The following is a 12310-nucleotide window of genomic DNA, read 5'->3' as shown; positions in this document are numbered from 1 at the left end:
AAGTGATATCTATATTGATTCTTTGTTCATCTATATTTTTGGTCAATATATGTGCTCATATGATGATTGGTTCAACTTGACCTTAATACTTGTGATTTGAAAGTGCTTAAATTGTCAATTTTTTAATTTATGAAGTACTTTTGTGAAATATGCTTATTTTTGTGCTTAAATGTTTTATTAATTTTGTGAAATATTTTGGATCTTTGTGCTCAATTAATATATCTTTTGATTTGTGATTTTGAATATGATGAACTACTTGTTTATAAATGAAATATGTTGTTAGTTCATCTATTGTTCTTGTCAAGTGTATGCTTACATGATAAATGTTATTCATCTTTACTTAACATACTTGCAACATAACTTAAGTAATTAATTTTCTTATGATGCTTATTTTTAGCTTAAGTCATTCTTGATTATGGCCTATAATTTGTGTAGGCATATTTATTCTTTTGTGCTAAAATTTTCTTGAATATGTTTTTAATGATAAATATGTCTTCCTTGAGTTTTTAGTTTTTATATAACCTAAAATTTATTTTGACATATTCTTTGGTGATTTATTGAATATATATGAATATTGAATGTGTCTTCTTTGTGTTAAATATTTCTAAATTATCTAGAAAGGATTCATGTTTTGCACAATACATGAGAATTTTAGCTTTAGTGCCAATATTTTGATATTTTATGCTTATCTTGATACATGGCCTTTAGCTTAAATTTATAAGTATATCTATCTTGCAATTGGCAACTTATGCTTAGTAAATAAATTTTCTATTGCTTATAATGACTTAGAATATGAAATTATTTTCTTAAAATTGTTATAATTTTTATCAATTGATTTTTTTAATGCTATTAATGAACATTTTTTTGTCAAGAATATATTCTAAGTCTATGCTAGGAGAATTTGAAGTGAGTATGAATGAGCCTACATTTTTGGAATTTCAAATATAGCAAGCAAAACAAGTCATCCTTATAAATCAAGCCTAGTTTTGCACAAATGAAGTGGATGGGAGAATTTAAAGCCAAATGAGCACAACAACAAAGCTTAACATGGATAGAGGTAAATGTATCAACTTTATGATATGATGTATGAGTTTGAATACATATACATGCTTGCTTTAATGTGTGCAAATATATGATTTTGTGGTTGAATATATAATCACATTGCACAAATTAATCACCAAGCCACTTGATAGATATTGTTCTAATATTTTTTAAAAACTTGGATTAATTAACTCACTTTCTTTGATATTCATGCCTAGTTCTTAATTGCTTTGATGAGATTGATAATTTTAATGCATGAATATTTGATCAATGCATGAATCCGTGAACATGGATATGAGTTAAATTGATTGATTTCTTTATACATGTTCATTGATTAAGTCTATTGAGATAGTACGTACCATATTATGTCTAAAGGTTTGCATTTTTTTTGGTATATTGCTATATATAATTTGAAATATTTTTGCATATGCTTGTATGATTTTAATTGAAATATATGATTGAATACTTGCATATGTTTGAGTTAAGTACATTGCTATACATTGAAATAATTTGAAATATATTTGACTAATTATGCTTTCATTATTTCTTTGCTATAGCATATGGGCTCATCATGTTTAAAAAATCATGCTTATATAATCTTTGTTAGGATATGATGATTGAACCTTATTGCTCATTAGTATTCATGCTTTATTAAATACATATAAGTTTTTTGTTCTTGTTTGGATAGGATAACTTATGAAAGATTACTATTATCATTTATGCATCTATTGACTGAATCTTTTATATGCTTGAAGTTTGTGTGCTTTATGAAAGTTGTTGAATAAAATTGCTAACAATTGGTAACAATTGGTATCAAAACTGCTAAAGATTATTTTTTTTTTAACTTTCATATACATTTGTTTATGTGCCTATCTTTGATATTGCTTTTACCTTTCATGCAAAATTGTGTGTGCCTTAAATTGATTAATCATTTTTTTAAATGATGAGAAATCTTTGAATACAATTTTGCTTGATTTATTTTATGATAAACATTGGTATTCTTCTTGATAACATATCTTTAACAATTGGTATCCTTAACAATTGGCATAAGCTTGTATGAATGTGCTTGAATTTATGCTTAATTGCTATTGATGTTTTAGGTTCTAAGCACATCTTATGATTACATGATTTTTGAGTGGGTTGCATATCATTTATTATCCTTTTGCTCATAAATTTCATGTGGTTAGGTTGAAGGAATGATTTTGTGCTATAATATTTTAATTGGATACACTTATACTTTTTTACTTGAATACATGTATGTGAACTTCATTATGCATATTACACTTGATTACATGCATTCGAAAAAACTCTTGATGTTATTGGTATCATGCATTTTGTCTCATACTTTGAATTGATCTCTTTTTCTTTTGAAATGATAAAAAAGGGAGAGAGAGTTTAGAGATATTTCTTCTTGTATGCTTATAGCAATTGATATAGGAGCTTAAACACTTGGTATAAAGAGCATAAACAAAAATAAGAAGAAATGTTTCATGAATATATTTGTTAATGATGCCTCTTTATGTTTATTTGCTCATCAATATGCTCATGCCTTTTTGCTATGACAAAAAAGGAGAGAAATATCATATGAACAAATTTGCTTGGGCTTGACATACATATATTTTATTATTCTTATTTTATATATTTGAATAATATATGTTTGTGGAGTTGAGTTGGATTAAGATGCATTAATTGAGGGAGAGTTTTGCCTTGCATTATTTAAAGGGGAGTTTTTCAAAATGTTTTCCAAAATCTTAAATGTCTTAAAGAAAGTTCTTTTTTATTAAGCAAATTTATCTTTAAGTTTTGTCATATCAAAAAGGGAGATATTGTTAGCCTTGAATTGATCCTTATTTTGAAATGACAAAACATTAAGCTAAATAAGCTTGATCAAGATTTTGAAAAAGATTTATTTAGTACATGTTCTTAAGTTTTATATTTTAGTACTAAATAAATAATATGAGTTTCAAAGTTTAAACAAACTTTTCTTGGTTTCATATTTCTCAAACCAAATATATCTTTAAAGATTATTTATTTAAGCTTAAATGAAAGTCCAATTGTTGTTTTTAAAGTGAATTTATTCATTATGAACTTAATACAATTTTAATAATATTGGTTTTGAGAAATAGATTAACTTAAGAAAGTTGTTTTATAAGAACAAAGTTTTCTAAAATTAAATTTGTTTTATTTTTTTGTATTAACTCACAAAGTTTTAATATTTGAATTTTATATGGTTGAAAAGCTCTTTAAGTCTACTTTCTAATGAATCAAACAAAATCTAAATCTAAATTTTGTAAGAAAGGATTTTGAACTTTTACTAGATACTTTGCAATTGTCTACAAACTCCACAAGGGGTAGCTTTGAAAATTCACTATAATTTGTACATAATGAATTAAGTGATGAATTTTATATGGATAGAAAAGCTATTTAAAGTCTAGTTTCTAAGTCTTTAAACAGTTTGTGATTTGGATTTGTATAACTCAAGATATGATCAAATTAGTGAATAGAGTGCAAAATAGTATACAACCACCCAGCCATGGATATGATCGATCCCCTCAGGGAAGGGAATGATTGTATTTTTACCCAGAGAGCAGCATTGTGCTCCTAGTTGAAGAAGAGATCGATCACCCTATGTAGGGGATCAATCACCCCCTTGAACCAATCAATCCCCTACATAAAGGGATCAATTGGATAATGTTATTTGCAAAGCGTAATTGGCTTTCAAAAGTGAACCAATCAATCCCCTCATGCCTTGGAACAACTCCAACGGGTAGTTTCTAATGCTTTCAATAGCTATTTTCTTTTTCTAAGCATCCCCAATAGCTAGCTCTTTAATTTTTCTATATATTGGCCACTCGAACACACCAAGAAGGTTGATGAATCAACAGAGCAAGATCAAACAAGTCATATATTCATTCTGTCAAGGAAATCAAGAGTTTTAGAGCTTTAAAGTCTATATCTTTGTATTTGTTGTATCCAAATCATTGTTGTTGTTCATTCATCAAATTTCTTTGTACTTCATTAGGCAAACACTTAGCCTTTGAAAGGTGTTTTTAGTTTATATTTTTACTAAGTGATTTTATAATCAAGAGGTGAGGTATCCTTTTGAATTTATGAAATCAAGAGGTTGCTACTAAGCCTAAAAAGTAGAGTGTATAATAAAAAGTAGAGTGTGTATGGTTTTTATTTTAAGCCTTAGAAAGAAAAAGATAGGGTTGTAATTTCAATTCAAGATTAGTGGATTGAAGCCTTGAAATGGACAATCAAGAAGAGATGACATAGGTGCCTTGTGGAGAAAGATCAAACATTTATAAATCTTTGTGTTTAATTTCTCTATCCTTGTCCTTTGCCTTGCATTTGGTTTAAGATTATCAATTTGTTGTTATTTGCATCATATTTTGATGTTATTTTTTAATTTTCATTTAATTACTTTGAAATCATTATTTGGAAAGAATTTGAAAAAATTCAATTCACTCCCCTCTTGAATCACCATCTCACTTATAAAGCTAACAAGAATTTTCAAATCTTTTATGAATTTTCAAATCTTTAGCGAATCTTTCAATTTTTGGCGAACCTTTGAATAATTTACGAATATTTAAATTTCAAATTGAGAATATTAAATTTCAAATTGAAAACTTTTGAACTTAAAATTAGGAATCTTTAAATTTCAAATTGTGAATTTTTTAATTTTCAATTGCAAATGTTTGAATTTCTAATTTTGAATCTTTGTTTCAATTGAAAATCTCTGAATTTTTATTTTATCATATCTTTGTATAATTCTAATTTTCTAAAAAATGCATAAAGAGAAGCAGTTGTAAACATCCCATTTTATTCAGGTCTTTTAACATATTTTTTATTTCGAGACCTAGATTATTATTAGATTTTCTATCCATTAATAGGCTAATTAAACTTGGTCTAGGTTTTATAGCCAGATTAGATGTTTGGTCAATTTATTGATTTATTTTATGCCTTTAAGTTTTCTTTTATGTCTATTTTATCTATTCTATTTTTATCATTATTTTATTTTTATTTTATTTTATTTTTGAAAATAAAAAATAAAATAAAACAAATTTTTTATTATATAATATAAATTATTTATTATATTAAATCAATAAAGTTATTTATTTTTTTAAATAGAAAATAACATGGAAAAAATAAAAAGTTAATTCACATTAAAATAATTATAACTTTAAGGATAAAATAAGAAAAAAATATATCGTGACTAAAATTGGAATGTGTACTATGATGGGAAGGGATAGTTTTTTGCAGGAACTTTTTCTCTGGCAAATGACCAGAGTCCATCGTCTCTCACCATTATTATTCACACAATAAACTAATGTAATTTGACACAAAATTTGAGAAAAATTGTGCCTCGACAATGTTAATCGCTCGTCTAAACGAGCTCTAAGAGCCCCATTGGATTTCACTAACGCACCAGTGTAGATTGATTTAACGCATTTTTTTTTCAATCACACCATTTCATGCTATTTGAATAACATGCAGTACAGTCTTCAATTGCATTGGAGTATCAATTTTTTACTAAAGGAAAAAGGTGCAGTGAGCAAAGCAAATGCACTGCACCTCTTTACCTTTTTGGCCCTTCTTCTCATGTTTTTTTTTTTTAATGTTGTTATTTTTTTAATTATTTAAATGATAAATAAATTTATATTGTTGACCTTTCTATTTGGTAATTTATTTTTATTTTTATTTAAATATTTTCAAATTATTTATTTTTATTCTCTCATTATTTGTTATTTATATAAATAATTTGATATTTTAAATTATTTATTAATTTTATAAATATTAAATAATTTCATTTTTTTCAGATAAATTTTAATTTATATTTTTAATGAACATTTTATTTTTTTACTATACTTAATTTCATTGTTTATATCTAAACATATATTTTACTACTAATTTTAATCTCATAATTATAATACTTAATTTTATCATTACAATAATTAAATTCATTATTTTTGATCTCATCAAAATCAATTTCATTATCTATTCAAATGTATTTTAAACATTTCTTAAATTATTCTGATGGCGCTTTAACACATCAAATATGTTTTAGCCACGTCTGACAATATTTTTAAAATAGAGTTATGTTCCCGCCCTTTGCTCGTTTTCAAAACTCTATCATTCCCTTCTTTTCTATCTTTCCCCTTGATGTATGCTCAATTAAAATCTCCTTCAATCCCTTATCGACGCCAGAATTTCCTTTGCCAGCCTCAACACGTAATTGCCTTACGAGATCAACATCGGTTGACTCTCCTCGATCGTAATCACCTTGTTTCACGTCTCTACTTTCCAAACTCCGGCAACTTTTTATCCCAGCTTCCACAACAGCCCTATTTTGGTTCTTTTGTCTTTTGAGAACACCGATTGAAGCCATGCTACCCAGTTATCAGTCGATTTATATTAGAGCACTAAACTTTGAACTCCGGTAATCAGAATTTAAATCATAATAACCTCATATTCTCAAAAGAAAAAAAAAAGGGAAAGCTATGTTATCCGACCCACAGCATTGAAGCCTCCTTTTTTCAAGCACGACATAACTAATCACCATATTTCATTTCTGGACTAGTGCTATCATTTCTTGTTAAAATCTACCTCACTGTGGCCCAATAAACCACACTTACGTGGGGATACTTCCATAGCAAGGCTCCCCATACCTCTCTTTTCCCATTGTCACCATCATGCATAACATCCCTTCTCAACGAATCAATTTCAACACAACTTCTCCTACACAGGCTGCCATCCATAGCAAATGACCGTCCCCGTCCCACCTTCATGCCAATGCGTGTAACAATACCCTGGGATCTAATACCGAGAGGAAGAACGTAAGCCCTGACCCAAAAAGTCGCTTTATATATCCATACTTTTACGATTTAGCATGTGTTGACGAGTAAACTTTGCGATTGTTGTATATATCGGTAATTATTTTTTGAATTCATTCTACTTTCACATTTTGCAGCAAATCTGGCCCAAAAAGGCACTTGACAAACAAGTTTCTCAAAATCAAAAAACAGGCCCAACAGCTTGATATGAAACAAAAAATTAAAGGCTAGAAATGTATAGAAGCCATTCTTAACCGGGATGATTGTGTCAACCTCACCCCCAATCCCAGCCCTAGTATTACACGAGAATTAAGAATGCAAAAATAATTATAAGAAACAAAATTGGGCTATACCTACAAAAATTCTGACTAATAAATTAAGTAATGCTGCAGACGAAGTGACAGAGATCAAATAACATCTCTCCAGACCTTAATAACGAGGAGACTTTGGCGTAATCAAGCATATCTCAAAACTCGTCCAGCGACCATCTGAGTTTGCATGAAAAATCTCCATCCAATTAGGGTCCTTGATCGATGCCACAAAATCAATGAAGACTTCAAATATATGAACTAATTCTGCAACAGTGAGTTCACTTGGAATTTGATTTATCTTCCAAACGCCTACTGAAACAACTTCCTTAATCTCTCAGCAGACAGGGCTGCTCTTTTATTGGTTGGCTCAAGCACCAGGGCATACCTAAAATCTGCATTTGCAAAAGTGCCATTATTGCAACAGAAATCTATTTCTATCCACCCAACTCTTAAAGAGGCATTAAATTTTGAAATTTTTCTATAGAAACAAGGATAAAACTTGAATACAAGCATTATGTTGTCATCTAAAGTTGAATGCTGCTATTTGCACCTCAACTTCCTCTCAATACATCCCAAAAATTTAACCTTTAATGAAATTACTTATATATTCATTAGTCAATTATTTTTTTATCTTTCACACTCCATTAAACGTTTCCAAAAGTGAATGTCCGAAAGCTTTTAAAAACTTCTGGAAATCCTTAAATTTAAAAGCTTCCGAATATCCATTTTTGAAAACCTTTAAGAATTTCCATAAATCCATTTTCATAAGTTTTGAATCGCACCTAAATATTTCAACATGAATTCTTAAGAAACTAAACACAAAATCAAACGAAAAAGTAAGAAAAACAAATGATTTGCCTTTGATTCAATGATTTCCAACTTCAAATGGGTGAAATTTTATTGAAATTTGGCTTAATTGAAGCTTGAAATCCTTTAGATTTTCGGTTGGGAAGAAAAAATAGATAAGGTGGAAGGAGATGGGGTGTTTGGAGTTGTGGTAAATTTATGTTGTGTTTGGAATGTATTGAGTAAAAAATTGGATGTTAATAGCAAGATTGTTAATATAATATTGGACAACATTTCGATTTCTTTAAAAAATATGACATATATCGATACCCGTTGTTTCAGTACATTATTTTGAATTTTTCAGTTTAATACAACTATATTTACAAACATGCATAAACTTACACATTATAATATTATTAGTAGTCACAAAATAAATATGCAATATAATCAAATCAAATAAATAAGTTTTAAAATATAAAAAATAACATCATAAATTTTTCATTATATTTTTAAACATTTAATCTAATCATATGATATTTAAATAAATATTTTTTTCATATAAATATTAAAAAAAAAAAACAAAGACATGAAAAAAATTAATCAAAACTTTATAATTATTAAACTTTATAAAAGAAATATAATTGTTTTCTTGAAAAAACTAAAATCCTTATAAATTTTAATTTGAAAAAATAAAGTATAAAAAAAAAGTTAAAATAAAAAATAAAAAATTATTTTGTCAATTAATTTTATTTTTATTAAATTAAAAATAATTAAATAACAAAAGATAAATTAAAAATTACAAAATATATTTCACACTCACGTACCAACCGCGACATGCTATTTCATCGAAATTCACCGAAACAGGTAGAAACTAACCGAAACAATCGAAATTACCCGATACCAAATTCGATACGAAAAATCATCTTTAGGTATACCGTATTTTGATATAACTAAAACATACCATATGATACCAATCGATACCGAAATAAAATTAATAACTACGATTAATAAAAGTAGAGTGTGAAAAAAGTAAATTAGAGTGCAAATAACACCTCTCTAAAATTCAATACTTTGTCTTTGACTCGTATGACTTTCCTCTTTCACCCAAAAGTATAAGCATGTTATATTTTATTCCTCACCAAGTAAATAAATTTCATCTGCCAAGGCAAAGAATATCAAATTGTTTCCCTTCTACAAAATTGTCTCAACACAAACAATCCACATAGGGCATGAGCACTAATCAATCATCATTCCGACAAATTTCGCTAGCAGCTTATATACAGATAGCTGTGAGAAAATACTTATTTACAACTAATTATAATCTTGTAACCTCTATATTTATATTTGTATCCCTATAATTAAGTATTTGTATCCCTAAAATTAAAGATAAAAAATTAGGATAGACAATCCTTTAATTATATGATCAGTTTTTAGGAAGATTTAGTTTCTCAATTTACCCACTAATTAGTTGTATATAAACCTAAAGTGCTTATATAATTCCTTATGAGTAGTTTTTCATATAGATTTATTTTTTAATTTTTTTACATGGTATCAAAGCTTTAAGCTCTTCTTGAGAAGTAAAATTTTCAATCTTCATTGTTGACTTCTATTTTAAACCTTCATTACTGAACCCTATTAAAGCCTTCATAGCCCTTTTATTTTTTCCTTATTTAACCTTCATTGCTAAGAATCATTTTTTATTATATCTTAAGACTTATTTCAGTTCAAAAAAAGATATCACTACCACTCAATTTGAGAAAGTGTTAATTGAAAAAATCACTGAAATATTACAAATGTCTCGAAAACAAAGAGTTGTATAAAAAAAAGATTGAGAAGCTGAAAAGCCTATTAAAAACCCTTGAAAAACCTACTAAGGTATGTTCCTCAGATATGATCTCTAGTTCAGGTAAAACTTTTAGTTCTCATGAATTCAATGTCTCAGTTAAGCCTATTACGCGTTCTTGGCTCATTGAATAATAAGCGTTCTTAGGTCATTGAATCAAAAATCACAGACCATATGACACATTCCTCACAAAAGTTTAGTACATATACCTTATGTCCTAGTGTCCTAGTAATAAAAAATTTGTTTTTACAGATACTTCACTTACTACAGTGACGATTAAAAAAATTCAAATTAATCCATCATTTGTTCTTAAAAATATTTTTTATGTTCTTAAATTGTCTACTAATCTGATATCTATACAAAAATTTATCAGAGACATAAATTGTAAAATAATTTTTTATTCCTCTTATTGTGAATTTCAATATCAAAGTTTGGGGAAAAAGATTGGATTTGCTAAAAAAAATGATAGACTATACTATCTTGAGACATTAAACACAAGTAACATAAAAAATAGCTTACATTTGTCATTTCTTTTTGAAAAATCTCTCAATAAAAACAAAATCCGACTTTATCATTTTTCTCTTGGACATCTTTCTTTTGAAACTTTGAAAAACTTGTTTCTTTCTTTGCTCAAAAGATTAAACACCAAAAATTTTCATTGTGATGTTTGTGAACTTGCAAAGCATAGACGTGTGTTTTTTTCAGCTAACAATAAAAATTCTACTCCTTTTTACTTGATTCATAGTGATATATAAGGTTCATCTACCACTCTTAATATTTTGGGTACAAAATGATTTGTTTTTTTCATAGATAATTGTACAAGGGTCTCGTGGATATTTTCACTTAAATCCAAATCAAATGCGAATAGTATGTTTTTAAGCTTCCAAAACATGATTTAGAATTAATTTGAAATGAAAATCAAGAGATTTAAATCTGATAATGCAAGAGTTTCAAAAAAAAAAGATTATCCATTAGTCATCTTGTGTTAATACTCTATAGCAAAATGGAGTAACAGAAAAGAAAAACAGTCATTTACTAGCCACAATCTAAACTTTACTTTTTCAAACAAACGTACTCAAATCTTACTAGGGAGAAGCTGTTATCACTGCCACATATATTATAAATAGATTACTTTCAAGGATTTTGAGATTTAAAACTCTTATCGAACTACTTTCACAATTCTATCTTAATTTTAATACCACAAACAACCTCACACCTAAGATATTTGATTGTATATCATTTGTTCATATTTGCAGTCACAATAAGGAAAAGTTGAAACCTAGATCAATTAAGTGAATTTTTATGGGATAATCATCAACTCAAAAAGAGTATAAGTGTTATCATCCTCTTACCCAAAAATTTTGTGCCTACAAATATCACTTTTGAAAAAAGTAAATCATTTTTTACTCAACCTTATCTTGAAGGAGAGATTTCATTCATGGAAGATGCGAATAAGGATTTTTTTTTACTTGATTTGTCTTCCTGTTTAACATTTTCACCCATTAATTCTTCTGCGTCGAAACATGTTTCTTCTGAGTACAAGTCAAATACTGAATTTGAGTTTGAACCCATTCCAAACACAAAAAATGTTATAAAAGATAATATTGTTCTTGATTCTATAAAAGAACTACAAGTGTACTCAAAAAGGAAAATTTCATATCCTGAACTAGTTAGTGCTAGTCCAAGAACCTAATCCTAACTTTAAAAATGAGGTAACTACAATCTTTGACTTTGTTTTTTAAAATGAACATGAATCTCCTAAAACTATAACTAGTGATTATAATATGCCTATTGCTATTAGGAAAAGAAGCAGAGAATGTACTAAACATCCACTATACTCAATCTCTAATTTTGTGTTATTTAAAAAATTCTTTCCATCCCACAAAAATTTGCTTACGAGCCTAAGCACTATTTCTATTCCAACTACATTATCTGAGACATTATCCAATAAAAAATAGAGGCAAGCTATGAAAATAGAAATAGAGGCCTTAGAAAAAAAATAAAACATGGTAACCAGTAGAGTTGCCTAAAAGAAAAAATTCAATTGTGTAAATGAGTTTTCACTATAAAATACAATGCGGATGGCACTATTTAAAGATATAAAGCCAGGTTAATAGCTAAAAGCTATACTCAAACTTATGAAATGAATTATCATGAAACTTTTACTCCAGTTGCCAAAATGAATACAGTTACAATTTTGTTATCATCAGTTGCAAATTACAATTGGAAGCTTCAACAATATGATGTAAAGAATGCTTTTCTACATAGTGATATTGAAGAAGAAATATCTATGAAAGTTCCACCGAGATTTAGAGGTTATCTAGAAGCAAAGTATGCAAGCTGAAAAAAGCTTTGCATGGCCTTATACAATCTCCTAAGGCTCGATTCAGAAGATTTGTCAAAGTGATGTTAGCAATGGAATATAAGTAGAATCAAGGAGATCACATATTGTTTATCAAACACTCTGATTAGGGAGTCACAGTTCTACTAGT

At 27.8% G+C, this 12310-nt stretch overlaps 1 protein-coding gene across 2 annotated transcripts in view; it reads right to left on the bottom strand.

Moving 5' to 3' along the window:
* Window positions 1–7049: 7049 nt before the first annotated feature.
* Window positions 7050–12310, bottom strand: part of LOC111291130 (translocon at the outer membrane of chloroplasts 64-like) — a 28425-nt gene continuing 23164 nt past the window's right edge. For both annotated transcript variants that reach the window (XM_022882724.2, XM_022882727.2), the window contains one exon: window positions 7050–7581. In XM_022882724.2, coding sequence (XP_022738459.2) covers window positions 7499–7581 — 83 coding nt within the window. In that variant the 3' untranslated portion in view covers window positions 7050–7498. The remainder of the gene's footprint in view (window positions 7582–12310) is intronic.

The sequence above is a fragment of the Durio zibethinus genome, chromosome 11 (assembly GCF_047325235.1).
Source record: "Durio zibethinus cultivar Kanyao isolate XHJ-2024 chromosome 11, ASM4732523v1, whole genome shotgun sequence".
NCBI classification, from domain to species: Eukaryota; Viridiplantae; Streptophyta; class Magnoliopsida; order Malvales; family Malvaceae; genus Durio; species Durio zibethinus.
This window is presented reverse-complemented; position numbering and strand designations above follow the sequence as displayed.